The sequence below is a fragment of the Salmo salar genome, chromosome ssa09 (genome assembly GCF_905237065.1).
Source record: "Salmo salar chromosome ssa09, Ssal_v3.1, whole genome shotgun sequence".
Classification (NCBI taxonomy): Eukaryota; Metazoa; Chordata; class Actinopteri; order Salmoniformes; family Salmonidae; genus Salmo; species Salmo salar.
In genome coordinates this window covers 119,393,575-119,417,123 of record NC_059450.1, presented here as the reverse complement: position 1 = coordinate 119,417,123, position 23,549 = coordinate 119,393,575, and the positions used below count along the sequence as shown (strand labels likewise).

Here is a 23,549-nt window from a genome sequence, read left to right as displayed (position 1 = left end):
CTGTAGTATCAGAGAGAAAGACGCAAGCTTTTTCACAGACCAAAGCCGTCTGTGTCTACCGCTCTTCTTCTGTCTTTTTACCCGTCTGTCTTTCTACCTGTCTGTCTGTCCGTCCGTCAGCCATCTGTCTGTCTCTCTCTTTGACATACAGTCTCTCCATCAACAGGGGAACAAGTGACTGGCACATAGGCGTTCATCCATCTATAGGACAGGATGAGCAGGGAGTAAAACCTGAATGAAACATCTCATACGTGCCAGATATGACATACCCACATGTACGTTAGAAAATGTTTATTTGTTTTCTACATTTGATATATAATATATCTATTACTCTTTACTACAGAGGATTATAATCTTAATTCATAATGAAACAACAATGAGAGTTATCACAAACGTCCTCTTTCAACCTGGATTGTCATCTCCCTAAACTGTGCATCCGTGGACCAACAGTCCACCCAGATCGGTTGGTTATTCTGGAACCATTCCAGTTGGTTGAGATGACAGAGCCCCTCCCCCAGATGTCCAACCCAGGGAACAATTTCCGGTTACCTATGCATTCTAAGAACGTTACCTAACGTTATACGAACGTTCACTGCTTGCTGGTACTGCTCTCTTCTCATTTTAGACAAAATGTGGGAGGGGAAGTTACAAGCAGAGTGTACCGGGGTTCTTGCTCAGGTCAGGTGGTCTAAGTGATCAGTCCCCTCCTCTCCTTCTTCCTCCTTCATCAGTTCAACCACTCCAGAAGAATGCTGCGATTGGCTGGAGCACGACAAGTGGGAGGACTGACTCTGTGTGTCTTCCTCCTCTAGCTCCGCCCTCTCCACCATCTTCCTAATTCCCTGTCCCCGTGTCTCCTCCCTCCTCTGCTCCTCCATTGTCCACATGCTGTCCTCGATCTCGTCCTCCTTCCCCTGCACCTCCAGGTCAAAGTCCAGCAACTCTTCCATCATCTCCTCAATCTCCGTCTCTCCGTCCATCTCCCCCTCCACCTCCGACCTCAGCTCATCCATGCTCTCTGTCCTGTTGGTGTCATCCCTGTCATCGTCATCCCCCACCCTCCCCTCGGGCTCGCTGGCCTGGCTCTCACCAAACTCCAGGATGGTGGGCAGGTTGCCCTGCTTTGGGCAGCGCTTCCTCAGACTCACCAGGAAGGGCTGGGGCAGGGAGAAGATGTCCACGTTGTTGCCCAGGTCGATCCACGTGACACTGGGGAAGCTGGCCGGGTCTTTCAGGCTGTCCGTCAGCTCCTTGAGGACGGCACGTGTCAGCCGGTTGCCGTTGAGGGCCAGGGTCTCCAGGCGGGACAGGGCGGCCAGCGTGGGCAGGAGGAGGAGGAAGGCGTCGTCGGTGAGCTCGGTGAAGCCCAGCTCCAGGCTGCAGATGATGGGCGCGTGGCGCTGCAGGTAGGCACACAGGCGCTCCATGTCACGCACCGTCAGGGGGATGCCCGACAGGTCCAGCGCCCCGTTAGGGGGAGGGGTCGACAGCATCACCTTGAGACTGGGAGGGAAAGGGGGGGAGAAGTAATCAGTTACATGTCACGATGCGTGTTGACCAAACTGTAGATAAATCTATTGAATATCTCCAATGCAAAATGTGTATGCAAATTGTAATTTTCCCAAGAACAAAACATGGCAAAGATCCATATATCATACAGTCAATAAAACTATCAGGGTGAGAGCAACATCGCCCTGACAGGAAGGATATTACATTACTAGACCGTTAGAAGAGCCTGTGATGAGACAAGGACAGCAGGAGCATGGAGCCCCAGGCATAGCGGCAGGTAGGTAGATCAATTACATTGTTATCTGTAATACTGTTGTTTCACCATTTCCTGACACTTCATGTGCTGAGGGGCAGAGAGGTGAGAAATGGGTTCACCCACTTGCATGGAAAGGTTTGCAGAGAGATGATTAGAGGAGGAGAGATGGGGAGAGAGAGAGAGAGGGATGTTTTAGTTTCTGCATAATTAGTAGTCTGCCAGTCCGTGTTGCGTTTCAGTTTGCGTTTCTCCCCTACCTCACCTCGCTCATCAACTCATCCTTGACCACTGGCTACGTCCCTTCCGTCTTCAAGAGAGCGAGAGTTGCACCCCTTCTGAAAAAACCTACACTCGATCCCTCCGATGTCAACAACTACAGACCAGTATCCCTTCTTTCTTTTCTCTCCAAAACTCTTGAACGTGCCGTCCTTGGCCAGCTCTCTTGCTATCTCTCTCAGAATGACCTTCTTGATCCTAATCAGTCAGGTTTCAAGACTGGGCATTCAACTGAGACTGCTCTTCTCTGTGTCACGGAGGCTCTCCGCACTGCTAAAGCTAACTCTCTCTCCTCTGCTCTCATCCTTCTAGACCTATCTGCTGCCTTTGATACGGTGAACCATCAGATCCTCCTCTCCACCCTCTCCGAGCTGGGCATCTCCGGCGCGGTCCACGCTTGGATTGCGTCCTACCTGACAGGTCGCTCCTACCAGGTGGCGTGGCGAGAATCTGTCTCCGCACCACGTGCTCTCACCACTGGTGTCCCCCAGGGCTCTGTTCTAGGCCCTCTCCTATTCTCGCTATACACCAAGTCACTTGGCTCTGTCATATCCTCACATGGTCTCTCATATCATTGCTATGCAGATGACACACAATTAATCTTCTCCTTTCCCCCTTCTGACAACCAGGTGGCGAATCGCATCTCTGCATGTCTGGCAGACATATCAGTGTGGATGACGGATGAACCTCGGCAAGACGGAGCTGCTCTTCCTCCCGGGGAAGGACTGCCCGTTCCATGATCTCGCCATCATGGTTGACAACTCCCTTGTGTCCTCCTCCCAGAGTGCAAAGAGCCTCGGCGTGACCCTGGACAACACCCTGTCGTTCTCCACTAACATCAAGGCGGTGACCCGATCCTGTAGGTTCATGCTCTACAACATTCGCAGAGTACGACCCTGCCTCACACAGGAAGCGGCGCAGGTCCTAATCCAGGCACTTGTCATCTCCCATCTGGATTACTGCAACTCGTTGTTGGCTGGGCTCCCTGCCTGTGCCATTAAACCCCTACAACTCATCCAGAACGCCGCAGCCCGTCTGGTGTTCAACCTTCCCAAGTTCTCTCACGTCACCCCGCTCCTCCGCTCTCTCCACTGGCTTCCAGTTGAATCTCGCATCCGCTACAAGACCATGGTGCTTGCCTACGGAGCTGTGAGGGGAACGGCACCTCCGTACCTTCAGGCTCTGATCAGGCCCTACACCCAAACAAGGGCACTCCGTTTATCCACCTCTGGCCTGCTCGCCTCCCTACCTCTGAGGAAGCACAGTTCCCGCTCAGCCCAGTCAAAACTGTTCGCTGCTCTGGCACCCCAATGGTGGAACAAGCTCCCTCACGACGCCAGGACAGCGGAGTCAATCACCACCTTCCGGAGACACCTGAAACCCCACCTCTTTAAGGAATACCTGGGATAGGATAAAGTAATCCTTCTAACCCCCCCTTAAAAGATTTAGATGCACTATTGTAAAGTGGTTGTTCCACTGGATATTATAAGGTGAATCCACCAATTTGTAAGTCGCTCTGGATAAGAGCGTCTGCTAAATGACTTAAATGTAAATGTAAGTTTGCAAATCTGTCCATATGATCCAAACAAACAAATGCGTTGAGAGTGAACGAGGGAGATTTTCTGCCGACCTCACCGAAACAAACAAGTGGCTCCCTGTGGCACAGCTAGAGTGTTCACGCGTTTTGGCATAAGCTTGTGTCTTAATACTGTGGCTGACACCCAGGTGTGGAGTGTCTTTCAATTTGGTCATTATGAGTCATAATAACAATGATTCCAGCGATGTGAGTTTGGATGATTTCGGAGGAGAGACAGAGGGGTCTTTTTGCCACCAATCAACAAGCAGTAGACAATGCAGTGGCCTTGTGGTTAGAGTATTTGCCCAGAGATTGGAAGATTGGGAGTTCAATGCCAAGTCATACCAAAGACTGTGAAAATGGGACCTGATGCATCTCTGCTTGGCACTCAGCATTAGGGAACCAGATTGGGGGTAAGGCCCTGCGATAGACTAGTTCGCTGCCCAGAGGGGTGTACTTGTACATCAAGCTGCCTCATGCTATAGAAACAGGAGATATGCTGTCACTCCAATGAGCTTTTCCAGCTTGCACGAGGCTACTTACTTTACAACAAGAAGTAAAATGCTGATTGGCAATATCGTTTGCTCAGTTTGGAGACTCTCAACCTAAAAATGACCATGAAATGAAAACTAGAAAGAAAGTGGAGATAAATAGAAAGAAAGGAGTGGGTCCAGATAATCAAGACCTCAGGAGACAGAAGAAGAAAAACAAATGTTCCAAAGTGAAAATGCACTCACAGCACAGCAGAAGTCTAGTGCTTGGCAGTGAATGAACTGAACAAAGGCCTGCTCTGCATTTTATGCCATAAAAAGGAAAAGTGAGATCAGACTTGAACATCTTCCAGGTACAAATGAAAACAATACAATGCATGTGAGGTCTGGACCACAATTATTACTCAACACCCCCCCACCCCCTTTTTATTTTGCTTAATTAGGAATTTACCGTAACAATAGTAAATCTCCCTCCCAATGGCTGTGTAGTGCCAGGATGTGAGCCAAAGAGACCCATTTATTAGTTGGTCCAGGCATAGAATTACAAGAAGGTACTAATCACAGAACATTGACTTGAACGTGAATATCCGTTATAATTCTAATTCTATGGGTCAAGCACTCCGCTCTAATCCGTCAACAACATTGAGACATGGTGTAGTCCCACTTATGCTGCTAAATCAGTCCAGATTTAGTTTTGCTAATGGATTTTTATGGGAATTGGGTAGTAGCAAACAAATGGAATTACTAGAATGGGAAAATCTTTCAGACAGTGTACAATTGACAGTACAGTCAATATGGCTGACGGCCCACCCAACATGGAATGTTGACTTAAATATCCGTTCCATTTATTATTTGTCTATGAGTCGAAGTCAATGGTCCCTGGGTTATGACCTCATGATGAATCCCTGGCTCCCTTTCAGCATTCTCCCTGTGACTTCTCCCCTGATAGTTTTAACTAACAAATCTAAAAAGGACAGCAGAACGTAAATAGAAACAGATGAAACCGGCGTACAGGACATCAATCCTACACTATCAGCCTGGCTTCCGACCAGAATCCCACGCTTTAGACTGGAGCAACGCTGAGCGTTCTCTGAGTTCTCTCCCTCTCAGACACAGGAGTCTGGACCTCAGGGCTTAGATACTACATACCACATGGGGACCTTTCTGGAGAAGATCGACTAACAACATACATTAAATCCCACGCTTTATGCTAGAGCAACACTGAGCCAAGATCTCTTCCTCTCAGACAGAGGAGTGAGGACCCAAATCAAATGTCATTGGTCACGTATACATATTTAGCAGATGTTATTGCGGGTGTAGCGAAATGCTTGTACCACATACTACATTTAAAAATATATATATATATATTTGACCTTTATTTAACTAGGCAAGTCAGTTAAGAACAAATTCTTATTTACAATGACGGCCAAGGAACAGCGGGTTAACTGCCTTGTTCAGGGGCAGAACGACAGATTTTATACCACGTCAGCTCAGGGATTTGATCTTGCAACCTTTTGGTTACTAGTCCAACGCTCTAACCACTAGGCTACGCTGCCGCCCCGTACCGCACGGGGACCGACCTAGCCAACCAAGACGTTTTACAGTTTTATCCTTTCTTTTCATCTAATTTAGTTTCTAATGTAAAACACAGTTGATCTATTTAACCCCAATAACAAACAAATGATGTCACATGAATGTGTGTTCATGATAATAAGAGTAAATCACCGTTTACCCTCAAGGATAGACAATAGATTCTATCTCAAATCACATCACATGTTATTGGTCACATACACGTGTTTAGTAGATGTTATTGCGGGTGTAGCGAAATGCTTGTGTTTCTAGCTCCAACAGTGCAGTAATATCTAACAGTGTAGTAGTATCTAAAAACAATTCACAACAATACACACAAATCTAAAAGTAAATGAATGGAATTAAGAAATATATAAATACTAGATTGATCAGAATACAGTATATACATATGAGATGAGTAAAGCAGTATGTAAACATTATTAAAGTGAATAGTGTTTCATTATTAAAGATGATCCCTGGTATAGTAGCTCCAGTCTGCAGATCCACTCTAAAATCCCTGTGACCCTTGGTGACCTGGTGACACCATTGTTCAGTGACATAACGCAACCCTAGTGACAGCACAGTGCCATTGCAATATAATGAGTGTGTTATTAAATTACACTTAGGTGTCAGCTAGTCCATTGACAGCAAAGATGATATCACTTTTCCCCCGTGTGTGTGTGTGTGTGTGTGTGTCTCACCTTATCCTGGTCATCTGTCTCTACGGGAGACGGGCAGAACTACGGTTGGCCCCCATTACCGCTCCATTCACCTCATTATCTCTGTCACCACATTCAACTCTACTTCTCAGATCAGTACAGTTGCCACTCATTGATTTGTGTAGGCCTAACATACACACACGCGCAAACACACATGCGCGCTAGTCTTAATTTGACAGTTTCTTACTTGGTGGCTAAGCATCTGTTCTCTCTCGGCTTCCAGCGGTCATCACTGTCAGTTCACACAGTCTTGCTGCAGGGACCAGCGCTGTTATTTTTAGTTAGCTGATCCTCACTCCAATGCCTAAAGCTTAATTTAAAGGCTTAAAATTCTAAAGAACAACAGCTAGTATCCTTTTTTTCATATAAGGACATAGTCAATTAGCAGACGCTCTTATCCACAGGGACTTACAGTAGTGAGTGAATATCATTTTGTACTTTTGCGTACTGGTCCCCTGTGGGAATTGAACCCACGACCCTGGCGTTGCAAGCGCCATGCTCAACCAACTAAGCCACACGGGACCTTAAGGAGGGTAATGTACACGCACAACCACATCTCGTTTCTATCTCCCCAATTTTCGATCTTGTCTCATTGCTGCAACTCCCCAACAGGCTCGGGAGAGACGAAGGTGGAATCATGCGTCCTCCGAAACATGACCGCCTAACCGCGCTCCTTAACACCCGCCAGCTTAACCCAGAAGCTAGCCACACCAATGTGTCAGAGGAAACACCGTTCAACTGGCTACCAGGGTGAGCCTGCAGGCACCCGGCCCGCCACAAGGAGTCGCTGGAGCACGATGAGGCCAAATGTGTGCCGTCCTATGGGACTCCTGGCCACGGCCGGTTGTGGCATAGCCCTGGAATGAACCTGGAATGGTCTGTAGTAACGCTTTAGACCGCTGCACCACTCGAGAGGCCCCCAGGACAAATTATATTTCCTGTTTAAGACTGAGTCAGCCACTGCCCAATTACAAAGCCACCCTCAACATTCATCAAGACTATGGTTCAGTATCTAACTAGGGGAAGTTCACTCATTAGGTTTCCCAGAACTTTTTTAACCAATAACCACTTGAACTGGAAATGGAGCTTAGGGGCTGGCACAACTCAGTCAAGCAGTTTCCCCTGGAAGAAGCAGTGTGTGTGTTTGTGTGTGCGTTCGTGTCTCCATATGTGTGTGTCCATCCATACGTGTGTGTGTCCTTTCGTGTGTTTGTGTGCGCGCGGTGGGTGCTGAGGTCATGACCAGTCCAGAGCTGAGGCAGAGTGTATGAGACAGCAACGGCAGAGGAGGAGAAGGAGGAGGAGGAGATGAGCCCTCTCCTCCAGTGCTCCTGTCCCCCATGCTAATTAGCTAGCGGCTAGCGGCATGGCAAAAGGCATTAAGGGCCCCGACTCCTCCACCACAGAGACAGGGGCACGGAGACAAGATTCACGGAGATAAAGCTAAAGTGATCCACAGAACACATTATATGCAGACCTGGGTTCAAATACTATTTGCAATAATTTCAAATACTTTAGCTAGGCTCGCATTGAGTTTGCCTTGCGCAATAGAGCCAACGGAATAGTCCCAATTGTCCCAAAAGCCCGCCCCCTGTCAGTCCAGGCAGACTAAAGCAAACAGTCAAAGTATTTGAAGCCTAGGTCTGATTATATGCAGTGAGGTGGAGATAGTAAAGAGGTTTCCTCTAGCTACCTCTGTAATTACGGATGGAATGGTGGAGTCACGGAGTACCCGGCAGGCATTAACATGCACAGTGTTCCTCGACAATAGAACCCAGGCACTTCCGACTACGTGACGAGAAGAAGTTTTCATCACTATCAAACTGTGTCACAATAAACTTCTCAAAACCTTTTCAAATGGCATACTGGTGGGTGACAGTAAACTGGCCTGAGTTGTCTATGCACCCAGTCCAAAACCCAGTCCATAATCAACGACATCAGACTCGATCTGACAAACAGTAGAATGGACAAATAGAATGTATCTCTCCTGAGAGACAAACACACAGACACCGTACTGAGGAAGGACACCCACGAGGTAGTTCACAGAAACAGGGTGTTAATCACAGCACTGTGCATAAATCTCAAAGTCCATTGTGATTACCATAGAAGTACAATGACCAGAAGAGTCATCATTTTAATGATATGGTAATTCCACTGTCTTGTCAGAGCCATATAAATATAATTATATTTCTATGGTCAGAGCCGTGTACAGCGCTAACATGATTAGAACCCTGTTGTCTGGGCTACTGCGTAGGCGTAGTGTTGTCCCTTCTACGGATCCTATTTCTATGGTGATTACGCTGTGGAACAATAGCAGGCGATAGTAGAGCTCAGAGCTGTAAAGGTAAGTGAGACTGGAGACAGAGAGCTAAGGAACATCTGCACCCCAGTGTGTGTGTGGTGTGTGTGGTAAGTGTGGTGAGTGTGGTGTGTGTGGTGTGTGTGTGTGTGTGTGTGGTGAGCATGGTGTGTGTGGTGTGTGTGGTGTGTGTGGTGAGTGTGGTGTGTGTGGTGTGTGTGGTGTGTGTGGTGTGTGTGGTGAGCGTGGTGTGTGTGGTGTGTGTGGTGAGCGTGGTGTGTGTGGTGAGGAACTGAGAGAACAGGCTAGAGCTCTGGGGATATAAACACCACCTCCAGGGTCAACGGACCCATTACACGCTATATGGAAACAGTTCCACTATAACACACTTTGGAAGTTGTTACACAGGAATATACACACACACACACACACACACACACACACACTACATCATCAGTTAGGGTATCTTGTTTAGGTTGAGTTAGACTGGACCAAGCCAGACACATAGGGTATCTTGTTTAAGTTGAGTTAGACTGGACCAAGCCAGACACATAGGGTATCTTGTTTAAGTTGAGTTAGACTGGACCAAGCCAGACACATAGGGTATCTTGTTTAAGTTGAGTTAGACTGGACCAAGCCAGACACATAGGGTATCTTGTTTAAGTTGAGTTAGACTGGACCAAGCCAGACACATAGGGTATCTTGTTTAAGTTGAGTTAGACTGGACCAAGCCAGACACATAGGATATCTTGTTTAAGTTGAGTTAGACTGGACCAAGCCAGACACATAGGGTATCTTGTTTAAGTTGAGTTAGACTGGACCAAGCCAGACACATAGGGTATCTTGTTTAAGTTGAGTTAGACTGGACCAAGCCAGACACATAGGGTATCTTGTTTAAGTTGAGTTAGACTGGACCAAGCCAGACACATAGGATATCTTGTTTAAGTTGAGTTAGACTGGACCAAGCCAGACACATAGGGTATCTTGTTTAAGTTGAGTTAGACTGGACCAAGCCAGACACATAGGATATCTTGTTTAAGTTGAGTTAGACTGGACCAAGCCAGACACATAGGGTATCTTGTTTAAGTTGAGTTAGACTGGACCAAGCCAGACACATAGGATATCTTGTTTTGGTTGAGTTAGACTGGACCAAGCCAGACACATAGGGTATCTTGTTTTGGTCGAGTTAGACAGACACATACACCAGATTATGTGGCATTTTCGTGACTTCCTCTGCATTACCAATGAGGAAGGAACTGGAAAATCATGGAGGATGCCAGGTGAAACGATGATTCAGTCCGATCCTTCGGCCCAAGATGCCTCGTCAAGCCTTTTATTTGCACGAACTATTCACATTAATTAAAAACAAAAAAGGCCTGCCCCGTGCAAGCCTGCAGTTTTTGCGTGAAGGCCAAAGAGTGCGCCAGTCCACAGTGACCCAGAATTCCATTAGGAAATGAGAAACGTACATTTGACAAACCTTCGCACATATAAATAAATAATCATAGCTTCTTCTGTGGGTGCATATTGCCTTTGACCAAACTTTCTCTCTAGCGCTAGTGACCCATCAGAGGGTACCACATGCCCATGTGACACACACACACACACACACACACACACACACACACACACACACACACACACACACACACACACACACACACACACACGCACGATGTGTCCCCTGTCTCCTCACCATGCCTGCGGCTTCCTCTTCAGTATGCCCTGCCGTCTCCACTGTGAGTGTGGGCTCAGGTGATAGGTCAGCTGGCGACACACCTTCTCCATGGCACCCAGAGAATCCTCCCCCTGGCAGAGAGAGAAGGAAAGAAAGAAAGAATGTAAGAGGGAAAGAGAGAAAAACAGACAGTGTAGGTTAATATTGGCTGACAGGGGACCAGAGGAGCTGAGTTGTAGACAACAAACACTTCTTCCTTGGTCTGTGATGAAAGGAGAGGAGCTGAGGGACTGCACTGAACACTGTGTGGCCTCCTGATGGACTCAGGCCCTGGGTTATACCCTGTTCTCCCTCCCTCCCTTCAGAAGCACTACATATCGACACCAGGTTTTCACAACAACTACACAGGTAAACACAACCCACAGGGACATATAACACATTTTACGGAGAACATGGAATGCTCTTACCATGGCCGTTAGAGGAAAAAAGTGAAGGATGGCACGGGTATGCAAAGATATTATACAGGTCATTATTGTCTGTGAGGTCATATCGACGCCCTATTGGTTAATCTCTGCTATTCTGCACCTAGGTCATCGTCCCAGAAGGCCAGTATGTGCTGTTGGTGGTAAGATCCCTAGAAATGAAAACGAAGCCATTATATGAGGCCACTTAGGTTTGTTATTCAGGGAGAGATTGGTAAGAGGTTCAAGGGTCTGCCCTGTTGCTGCTTTGTTCCCAGCGTGTGTGTGTGTGTCTCTATGTGTGTGTGTGTGTGTGTTTGTGTCTCTATGTGTGTTTATTGTTTCCAGCTCCCTGCCTGTGTCCTCTGGAGGTAAGACATATTACATTATTGATGTCTCCACTTTCTCCTCCACTCGTTCAGCGAGCCCTACTGACGTGGTAACTATACCAAGCACGTGTACCGCCAAATACGCATCTTGTGGATTATATGAGTGTGTGTGGATGCCCATAGTACAGTAACACAGAATTTTATAGCTTTTGCAATTTCCTTTGAGCAGATGTGGTCCCACAAGTGCTAGCTGTAACAATATTGTTACACATATTGATCAAATATGAGATATTTACAGTCATTCGTTATTAGCCGTTCTAAGTATCTATCTCATTTTGGCTGTGTAATAAACCTGTTTGTGGTGTCTCTCCATCTGAACGTAGTCTGTGGGAGTAGTAGGGGAACAGGAGGTATCGACCAGTCTGTTACTGATTGTCAATACTCTGCACCAACCCACCATGTCCCAAATGGCAACCTATTCCCTACATAGTGCACTCCTTTTGACCAGGGCCCATAGGGATCTGGTCAAAAGCAGTGCACTACTTAGGGAACCGGGTGCCATTTGGGATGCGGGCCTCTCCCCACTGATCTGATACAGGCAGCAGCAGGCTAGCAGCATATGCTGGGCTACCGAGGGATTCCTCTCCATGCTGTGTCCACTGGCCTAGATATGTCTACAACAACCAGCAGACTCTGTCTCAGACAGACAAACAGACAGGACAGACAGGACAGACATGTACAGGATTACACTGTACTGTAGAACAACACTGTTCTGGTAGTAGGGATGAGACATCTAGAGACATCAGAGACATATATTTACATATATATGGGGCTCTGGTTTTCCTTCAGTCATGTAGCTATCTATCAGCTGTATAGCACTGTATCAAAATGAAACGTCGCACACAAACGTACACACACACACACACACACACACACACACACACACACACACACACACACCTTGGGATGCAATCTGCACTGTAAACCTCTCTCCGGTTCTGTTCTATTTGACTTCCTGACCTTCACAATAAACATGACAGAGACAGATAATGAATTCAATACCTACCGACTCCCCACTGTCTCCTTTCCTAAGACCCAATCAAAACCATCTCAAAGGAAGTGCAGTACGGTCAGTAAGCATTCCCCTGTGTAGTATGGCTGGCTGTGTGAGTGTATATATATAGTTGTGTGTGTGTGTGTGTGTGTGTGTGTGTCTGTGTGTGCGTGAGTGTCACTGTGACACAGGGCAGAGCTGCTCTGCTTTCTGTCCCTGCAGACAGGCTGCAGTCCCCTACTGACAGAGGCATCAGAAACTCATCACCTCACCGTTGGGCCTCACAGCACTCTCCACTCCTCTCCTCTCTACACTGTGGCAACTGAGCTGCCACCAACTCTGCTGGAGTATTGAAACACATCATCCTGAGATGTTTTGAAACATTACATTACATTACATTACATAGACCACTTAATCAAGTATTGTGCAACACCTTGCCAGGGACTGGGAGCACTAACAGAAAAGGTTGAAAACACTATTTTGGTGTTCCGTGCAGAATTAGATACCTTGTCTTTTGGTGCCGTTTCCTTTCTCTAATGCTTCTAAACACCACTATGATGTTTTGAATCCGGTCTAGTGGAGAATGACATGCTTTTTCTGAAGTGTCTTAATGTTTAATATCGTTTTATATATTTGATCATTTGCCATTATATACCTTTCGGCAGGCATTGCCAAGCACAGTATTCAAACCACCAGCAGTAACTGGAGGTTGAACTGCAGGAACTGAGGATTCTGCACTTGCCTCTTACATTGACAATCTTGAATGTGGGACTGGGTGCCGTCCTCACTGAACCTCAGTTTGCCTGACGGTTTTGATAGCTATGATCCATTACACAACAAGCTTAATACTAATATAGAAATATACTTTTCTTTCTTCAAACATGAATACAACATTGTGTAAAATATTCATGAAATATACTTACATTTTGAGCAACATATTAAGTTGGATTTCCATTATTTTGGTAAAATGAAATGAACAAATCATTGAAACGACTTGCATACATTTTTTTTTAAAGATATTTGGGGGTATTTTGACACTTTATTGAGACAGTTAATTTTTAAAACCCATTCAGTGTATCAGAACACTGACATTGGGTTTACATTCAAACACCCTCCAAACACCAGATCTCAGCCTAGGTTCAATACTTTTCATGGTTTCATTACACAATCATGGCGTTTTGAGACTTTCTATTTTTACAGTGTACACTAAAACACACTCTCTCTCTCCCTCTTCCTCTCCCCCTCCCCCCGCACCACCCCTCCACAGGATTGATCTCTCAGCTACTCTCTCCCCTTTTTCCTGCCTTCTATGCTTTCTTGCTTTTCTTCCCTCTCTCCCTCCACTACATCAACACATAAATCTGTTTCTCTCATCTGTACCCAGAAACAAAATAGTCTCTCTCTTCGTAGCGCAGGTGGACTACTAGTTCCCCCATGGTGTTACGCGTCGGCATGGTGTTATCAATAACAACCTTCCATCGCTCATCCTTACTGTTTACCACAAAGCCTAACTGTGTTTTCTTGCATGAACCACTCAGCACAAGCAGTTCCCTCACAGTACAAACGCAGTTCTTTGAATTTAATTTCGTAAATTGTTACAGGGCTGAAAACGGCAGCAGACTGGGAAAGAAAAAGAGAAGTCGAAAATAAACACCTGGGTTCACAATCTGCCAAGCTATTCTTTTTTTTTAAAGTTTGGGTTCAAATTGTGGCCAAGCAGAGCAGTAAGAGGAGGAATGTGGGCTGAATCAGTCTTTCAGACACATTTTCTATAAGTATGAAGTTGTATTATCAAGCACACAATTACAGTGAAATTACTTTCTTCCAAGCTCTTTCCCAACAATGCAGTAATCAATATCAGTAGCGCTATATAAAAAAAATAAAGACCACTGATTACGACAAAAATAAAGATGTTTACCGTGTGTGTGTGGTAATATTATGTTGGGCTCGCTCCATTGTGAGCAGTAACAGCAGCACCGAGGCTGGGAAGGCTGCCAGTATTTTCAGTGTGTGACTCATACAGGAGAACAAGGCACCGCTGGTCTGTCTGTCTTTTGTTTTCCCCTCTGTCTATCTGTCGTTCCCCCCGCTGTCTGTCTGTCTGCCTGCCTGTCTGTCTATCGTTCCTCCCACCGTTCTGCCTCTCCCCATCTCCGGCTTTCCCTCCGTCTCTCTCTATCACTCCCTGCAAGACATGCGTCTCTCCTTCCATGATGACGAGTGAAATCTGTCTCTCTTTCCTAGTTGCCACATCCATCTATCCACCGCTAACTCCTTTCATCATCTCGCTCAGTGAGCAAGACAGAAGCATGATTGTTAGAAAAAGCTTAGGATTAGGCATGGGTGTAATGAAAAAGTATAATCCTTCTTTATCCATCATAACTATCTCAATATAATAATATATAGATTGAACTAAAACAGATTGAAATCCTTATGGGAGTCTGTTATTCAACGGTAGGTCATTTTAATCCTTCTGGGTATGATTGTGTTGTTATTAATCACATACAGTATGTGGGTAAATGCAGAGATGGTATGTTATTCATGCCGTGTGGAGTTTTGAGCCGGTCTAATTCATTCTCTGACTTAGGCTGTCAATGAGACTCACTGAGGAACAGGTGGATGAGAGAGAGAGAGAGAGAGACCCTCCTCACATCCCTACGGGCATTCATGTGAGTGCATTTAGATTTCAGTCACAGCATCTCACCAGCTGATCATCAATACACTGTACTCAGTGGTGACCCGTCATTCATGGCTGGTGGGGCAGAGCAAAAAAATTAAATAAGGAGGAGGTTGCCTGTTTTGCATGTTATTTTGGCATTAATACGTGTCACATATCAGTTTGCAAACAATGTATGAAAAAAATGATCATTGAGTTAATAAAGCCTCCATACAAACATGGTCTCTTTTGCTTTCTTGAGAAAGGCAGCTCCAAAATGCAGGTGTTTCAGCCTAGCTCAGTGCTTTCTGTGGTGGTGGGGCAGCCAGCGGAAAATACAGAGCGTAGGGGTTGGTAATCTTCTTTAGTTGCGCCATGTTCTGTCACTCACGGTGACACAACGTCACTGACAAATCTAAGGGTAGAGCTAGAATATTCAAGCCCCATGGGCGCTACCTTAGAGTTACACTAGAAGTGCCCATCCAAGAAGGCTCCAGGTCATTGGCCACAGATAAAATGACGTCAAATCACATTATATCTACAGTAACTTTGATTGGACTGATCATGTCAACATCACAATTTTCAAAATCTTAGCTAGCAGTCATTATCATGAATCAAGTCGACAATCTACTGGCATATCCTTTTTAATCCTTGTCATATGGAGAGAAATATTGAAGAGAAATTATAGATAAAACGTATCGGTGCTCATCGGCCATTGGACATAAACATTATACAACAAGTTGGAAATCACAAATGTAACAATGAGTGGTTTGGAAGGAATCAGTGGCTAACTGCAAGCATTGCAACGCAATCATTAGCCTGCTATTCAGTGTAATGGGTGTGTGGTCCCAATTCTGGGTACAATGTTGAATGATAAACATTCAACATTGGCCATGCTGTGAATCCAGCATGATTAATGCCGCGCTCAAAACAACTGTTAACTCGGAACTGGGAAATCTGACTTGAGTTCAAGATAAGTGGGAACTCGGGAAAAAAACGAGCTCAGGCTGGGAAAATACGTTTTGAATGGTCATCCAACTTTGAATTGTAAGTCGGGAACTCTGGCCTTTTTCTAGCACAACCACCAGAAGATCACTGACATCATTATAATAAAAACCTTGTTTTTTTACGAGTTCCCAGTTGTCTTGAAAGCACCATAAATCCAGAGAATGCCAGACTTTGATGACGAATTTTGATGTCAAGAGAGGACCACCGTGCCACCTTCCTGTTCAAGTCAGCACAACACAACAAGGTGAGTCCAAAAATGTATTGTATGCTGCTGCATAAATTATGTAATATGCCAGGGAAATATGTACAGTGCCTTCGGAAAGTATTCAGATCCCTTGACCTTGTTACGTTACAGCCTTTTTCAAAAATGTATTCAATTGTTTATTTTTTTACCTCATCAACCTACACACAATACCCCATAATGACAAAGCAAAAAGAGGTTTTTAGAAATTATTGCTAATTTATAAAAATGTTGAAACTGAAATAATACATTTAAATAAGTACTCAGACCCTTTATTGAGTACTTTGTTGAAGCACCTTTGGCAGCGATTACAGCATTGAGTCTTCTTGGGTATGACGTTACAAGCTTGGCACACCTGTATTTGGGGAATTTCTCCCATTCTTCTCTCCAAATCCTCTCAAGCTCTGTCAGGTTGGATGGGGTGCGTTGCTGCACAGCTATTTTCAGGTCTCTCCTGAGATCTTCGATCAGGTTCAAGTCCGGGCTCTGGCTGGGCCACTCAAGGACATTCAGAGACTTGTCCCGAAGCCACTCCCGCGTTGTCTTGGCTGTGTGCTTAGGGGCGTGGTCCTGTTGGAAGGTGAACCTTTGTCCCAGTCTGAGGTCCTAAGCACTCTGGAGCAGGTTTTCATCAAGGATCTCTCTGTATTTTGCTCCGTTCATCTTTGCCTCGATCCTGATTGAGTCTCCCAGTCCCTGTCGTTGAAAAACATCCCCATAGCATGATGGTGCCAACACCATGCTTCACCGTATGGATGGTGCCAGGTTTCCTCCAGACGTGACGCTTGGCATTCAGGACAAAGGGTTCAATCTTGGTTTCATCAGACCAGAGAATCTTGTTTCTCATGGTCTGAGAGTCCTTCAGGTGCCTTTTGGCAAACTCCAAGTGGGCTGTCATGTGCCTTTTACTGAGGAGTGGCTTCCGTCTGGCCAATCTACCATAAAGGCCTGATTGGTAGAGTGCTGCAGAGAAGGTTGTCCTTCTGGAAGGTTCTCCCATCTCCACAGAGGAACACTAAAGCTCTGTCAGAGTGACCATCGGGTTCTTTGTCACCTCCCTGACCAAGGCCCTTCTCCCCCAATTGCTCAGTTTGGCCAGGTGGACAGCACTAGGAAGAGTTTTGATGGTTCCAAACATCTTCCATTTAAGAATGATGGAGACCACTGTGTTCTTGGGGACCTTCAATGCTGCAGAAATGTTTTGGTACCCTTCCCCAGATCTGTGCCTCGACACAATCCTGTCTTGGAGCTCTAAGGACAATTTCTTCGACCTCATGGCTTGGTTTTTGCTCTGACATGCACTGTCAACTGTGGGACCTTATTTAGACAGGTGTGTGCCTTTCCAAATCATGTCCAAACAGTTGAATTTATAACAGGTGGACTCCAATCAAGTTGTGAAAACATCTCAAGGATGATCAATGGAAACAGGATGCACCTGAGCTCAATTTCAAGTCTCATAGCAAAGGGGTTGAATACTTATGTAAATAAGGTATTTCTGTTTTTAATTTGTAATAAATTTGCAAAAATTTTGGATTGTTTTTAATGTAATCAATTTTAGAATAAGGCTGTAACGTAACAAAATGTGGAAAAAGTCAAGGGGTCTGTAACGGTTGTCGTCGGGAATGGAGGACCAAAACGCAGCAGGAATGTGGATGCTCATCTTGTTATTTATTTGTAAATAAAGTGAACACCAAAATAACAAAACAACGAAGAACTTACGAACAACAAAACAGTCTTGTCAGGCTCACACACGCAAAACAAGAAACAATCTCCCACAAACACTAAACCAAACACATACCCATATATAGGACTCCCAATCAGAGGCAACGAGAAAACACCTGCCTCCAATTGAGAGTCCAACCCCAATAAACCAGACATAGAAATACAAAAGACCAGAGACCACATAGAAATACAAACATAGAACATTACCCAAAAACCTGGAAATAATAAATCAAACGCCCTACTAAATAAACCACCACCCCGAACCACATAAAACAAATACCCTCTGCCACGTCCTGACCAAACTACAATAACAAATAACCCTTATACTGGTCAGGACGTGACAGGGTCTGAATAGTTTCCGAAGGCACTGTACACTGTAGCTAAGAAAGTAATACTAAGTGTATGTTGTATAGTAAGCTGTTAGTAGCCCATGTGCCTCACCCTAATCATTTGGTCTATTTTCCCCTCTTAATTTAGCCTGCTGTTCTGACTTGGTGGTGCACATGTAGCTTATAACCTGTTTTAGAGAAATGTAATCATCGAATAACATGTGTATGTGTTCGTGACAGCTGGATGAGTCACAGGACATGAGGGATCCAATTCTCCCCGTGCCCGGCGAGCGAGCTTTAAGAAATCAAGCAGCTATGCAAATAGATAACCCCTCAATGGAAATGTATCTGCCATCTCTGTGTGTTATCTCGGCACAGCAGGTTTAGGTAGCTGCAGTTACTTATTGGCCAAGAACCACAAAGAACAGCACCAGACCATTATTCCTACTCCACCAAACTTTAGAGATGGCACTATGCATTGGGGCAGGTGGCGTTCTCCTGGCATCCACCAAACCCAGATTTTCACTGCTCCAGAGTCCAAAAGAGGCGAGCTTTACACTACTCCAGCCAACGCTTGGCATTGGTGATCTTAGGCTTGTGTGGGGCTGCTCGGCCATGGAAACCCATTTCATGAAGCTCCCAAGTACACTAATTTGAAGGGGTGTCCACATACACTATATATACAAAGTATCTCTCTCTCTTTCTCTCAGACACACACACGGAAATGATATACACACACCGAGATACACACAAATGTATACACACCATAACAACCACACTTACAGCACATTAATAACCTACTTTCCCAGCCAAAGACTGGAGGATAGGATCTGGTCTCATTGCACCAGCACACTGAAGTAAATAAGGCTGAGAGGTAATATTGTGATGGGGCAGAGTATCTGTGAGTAGCATGTAATAATGGATTAATAATATATTGCGTTTCATGCACTTTTTACTAGGTCTCAACACACATCGCATGCGCGTGTGTGTATATGTGTGTGTGCCCGTGTGTACTTGCACGTGTTGTGTTAACACGTTGATGTGTGCATGGAGTGTTCGGTGTTCTACCGGGCCTGTCTTGGGGGGGCACTGGATGTATCTGGCCAGGCTGATGACGAGGTCGTGGGTGATGGGGTCCACCAGGTTCCTGAAGCTGGCGTAACGGTACAGCACGTCATCCAGAGACGTGGACTCCATCCCCAAGTCCTACACACAGAGAGAGAGACAGGAGAGATGTAGAACCGTGTTACATGATTACAGCCAGCGGTTTTCACTAACCATGTGACCCGGACCAGGAAAAACTCTGCCTCCTACTTATCGCCTATAACTCAGGCCCTGGGTTTTTCCCAGGTTATACCACATTGTCAGGGCAAATTTTATATAATACACATAATCAATCTCCTGCATAATATATCAATATTGCATTAGTTTATGTGACAGTGACTGACGGACATACAGGAAACTAGCATACATCCTTATTGACTTGTACTCAGAGGTGGGGTGGGCAAAAGTGGAAACACTCACAAATGTACCACTGCTAAGCAAACTTAACACTTAAACCTGCTTATCCAGTAGCGTTGATTCAAATACTAACAGATAGTAGATTTCGGGACACCTGGAAAGAGAGTGTGTTTGCTGTATGTCAGGAGCCTGAAGCTTTTCCATCAGGCACAGGAAGTCTTTGTCAATTCATGCAAAGACCTCGAATTTGCTTATAGGTTCCCTAACGTGTGTGTGCGTCCGTGACAGCTGGATGAGTCACAGGACATGAGGGATCCAATTCTCCCCGTGCCCGGCGAGCGAGTTTTAAGAAATCAAGCAGCTATGCAAATAGATAACCCCTCAATGGAAATGTATCTGCCATCTCTGTGTGTTATCTCGGCACAGCAGGTTTAGGTAGCTGCAGTTCCAGATTGGTCACGAATTGGCGAGGGTTGGCGGGGGATAGGGGCGGCCTATGGTTCTAGCCAAGGTGAAAACAACATGGTAAAGGCAGAACGACACTTTGAGGTGGAGAAAGAGAAAGGACGGAAAGAAAGAAAATGACGTGAGGAGCAATACCCTCTAGTAAAGAAAAGGCCATGCATTTTTTATGTCAGTAGTCTGTATTTAAAATGAATGACTATGACAACTAAAGTCACAAAATTATTTGAACTGTAAGGTGATGGTGAGTGGGAGGGTTGTGAGGGCAATAAATTGTCTTTTGAATTTATCAGGGAGTATTCCTCCCACATAAATAAGCCACATTCAACATCAAAGCAGTGTACTCCATGTAAAAAAATAACTGAAAATTGACTCAGGAGGAGAAATTAAGGGTTTTTCGGGTACATTAGGTGTTAAGAGAGCTGCCCCTTCATTCATCAATTCCCATTTAATGGGAATTTCCCTGGTATCCGGGCAACAACGGAGTGCACCTGGTTGCCAGAGAACTGAGATGCTTCTCTCAGTCTCTCCACACATCTCTTTCTCTCATTCTGTCTTGTACCCCCAAATCAACTAGCAGGACAAACAGTATCAGAATGAACAGTTTAGTTTCTAATCAACCTGTTGCCTGTGTGGACTCAGGGTTATGGGGATTATACTATATACAATGGTGGGTCTAATCCTGGATGCTGATTGGTTAAAACCGTATTCCAGCCGGTGTCTATTCCACAAGTTACCACCTGCTAAAGCTATGACGTTAAAATGCCTATTTACTCTGTTTCATCTGACTGCACAATCCACTCACTGTCTCATCAGCCTAGCCAGGCAATTTATAAACTTGATCTCCACTATAAAAAGCATCTTGACATTATCTCCCATTTTTTGAGACTAGCATTTGGTTTTCAACTGCAGAGATTTGTATAAAACTTGCTGACTTTTTTGCCGACATTTGCAACATTGTTTCAATATAGAAATTCTATCTCCAGCTGTCCCATAGTAATGAACATGTCAGGAGTCGGGACTTTTCTCAGCCATTCGAAATCATGAATCAGCTGGCATCATTTTTATGGATATATAGAAGGAATGTCAATAGAATATAGGTCAAACTAAATGAAGTGCAGCTAGTTGCAGTCTTTCCAGATTCAGTTTGAAGTGATTGTGTTAGCTGTGTTGTTGGCTAACTCCTCTGAACAACAGAGAGCACATTTTCTATGCCAGGAGAAATCAGCCATCATTAGCTCATTGTTATGGATGTATCCAAATAAATGTCACAAGAAAACAGCTTAAACAAACGCAAATGCAGCTACTTTGTTGTTATTCTGGCTGCACTGTTTGACGTGACTGTAAGTTAGCCGTAGTTGACTAGCTAGCAAGTAAGGGATAAGAACGTTGCCAGCTAGTATGGCAATAGAGAATTTAGAACAAACAACTTGGTCGCATCCATAGATACAGAACAAAAATACTGAACGACTGGGTCGCATCTCTGGCACCCGAACCAATAGAACAAATGACCAGCCGGCTTGGGTAGCAACCCTATATTTGTGCCGGGACTATATCTCACGGAAGGATGAAACAGTATGAATAAATTCATAAAAAGTGTTTATGAAAATATGTCAATCATTATTTGAATATGTTGGTAACCCATTGTATAAAAGTGATAATGCCCTCGAAGCTGCTGTTTGGAGGATATATTGGCACGGTTTGACTTCTTCTCGGGCCTAACAACACCCGTGCCAATATATCCTCCAAACACCGGCTTCGAGGGCATTATCACTTAAGTGTAGTAGGTGTGTGTTGAAACTGAGGGCCACACTCTTAGAAAAAAGGTGATATCTAGAACCTAAATAGGTTTTTCGGCTGTCCCCTTAGGAGAACCCTCTGGACTCTGAGAAAAAAAAGGAACCCAAAAGAGTTCTACCTGGAACCAAAAAGAGTTCTCCTATGGTGACAGCCAAGGAACCGTTTTGGAGAAAAAAAAATTCTAAGAGTGCAGAGCCAGAAGATTGATAATGACATGATAATACACTGTGTCCCTCCCTGGCCTCATCTCAGCTCAGCCTGGGCCTACGTTTACAAAGTGTCTCAGAGTAGGAGTGCTGATCTAGGATCAGGTCCCCCCTGTCCATATAATCTAATTCAGTCTGGTCGAAAATACAAAACTGATCCTAGATCAGCACTCCTACTATGAGATGCTTTGTAAACAGAGGCTCTGATCTCAGAACAACAACTAGCAGGGATTTTTTAAATTTAAGCAGGGAGTCATGCTGAGACCAGAGTCTCCTTCGCAGAACACATCAATAAACAACAATTACACTATACATATCTACACTGCGTGCACAATTATTAGGCAAATTGTATTCCTCGGGATTCATTTTATTGTTGAACAAACACAATGCTCTCAGTCAATACAAAATGTTATTGAACCTCAAACCTGAATGTTTAACAAAGGATAAGTGAGTTTTGTCTTTCTCAGGGAAATATAAGTGTGCACAATTATTAGGCAACTAAATTACAAAAATAATTTCTCTCAACTCACTTGTTTATTCTCAATTTTTAAAGTAAGCGTAACAGATAAGTAACACAAAATGACAATTATATAACATTTCTGGCCTTTCAAAAATATTCAGTGACCAATATAGCCACCCTTATTTTCAATAACTGCCATGAGCCTTCCATCCATGGAGTCTGTCAGTTTCTTGGTCTGTTCACGATCAATTTTCGCTGAAGCAGCAACCACAGCCTCCCAAATGCTGTTCAAAAAGGTGTATGGTCTTCCATCATTGTAAATCTCACGTTTGAGAAGGGCCCATAACTTCTCAATAGGATTTAAGTCAGGTGAGGAAGGGGGCCAGGTCATTATTCAGGCATCTTTGAGGCCCTTGCTGGCTAGCCAAGCAGTGGAGTACTTGGATGCATGTGATGGAGCATTGTCCTGCATAAAGATCATGGCCTTCTAGAATGCTGAGGACTTCTTCCTGTACCACTGTTTGATGAAAGAATCTTCCAGAAACTGGCAGTAGGTTTGGGAGTTGAGTTTCAGTTTATCTTCAACCCGAAAAGGTCCAACTACCTCATCCTCAATGATAGCAGCCCATACCAGTACCCCTCCTTCACCTTGCTGGCACCTGACTCAAAGTGGTGCCCTGTGTCCATTACTGATCCAGCCACGGGCCCATCCATTTGGTCCATCAAGAGTCACTTTCATTTAATCTGTCCATAAAACCTTTGAAAAATCTGTCTTTAGGTATTTCTTTGCCCAATCTTGACACTTCAACTTGTGAATCTTATTCAGTGGTGGTCTTGTTTCAGTCTTCTTGACCTTGGCCATGTCTCTGAGCACTTGACACCTTGTACTTCTGAACACTCCAGGTAGGTTGCAGTTCTGGAATACGGTGGCACTGGAGGATAATGGGTTCCTGGTAGTTTGACGTTTAATTCTTCTCAAGTCTTTTT

General features: G+C 44.9%; 1 protein-coding gene across 1 annotated transcript in view; it reads right to left on the bottom strand.

The window, feature by feature from the left end:
- Positions 1 to 276: 276 nt before the first annotated feature.
- The window catches only part of LOC106612661 (leucine-rich repeat-containing protein 75A), a 28,264-nt gene continuing 4,991 nt past the window's right edge, over positions 277 to 23,549 (bottom strand). Inside the window, exons 2-4 of the mRNA XM_014214055.2 lie at positions 19,242 to 19,379; positions 10,392 to 10,504; positions 277 to 1,503 (exon numbers count right to left, since the gene is read on the bottom strand). Of these exons, the coding sequence (XP_014069530.1) occupies positions 675 to 1,503; positions 10,392 to 10,504; positions 19,242 to 19,379 (1,080 nt within the window). The 3' untranslated portion in view covers positions 277 to 674. The remainder of the gene's footprint in view (positions 1,504 to 10,391; positions 10,505 to 19,241; positions 19,380 to 23,549) is intronic.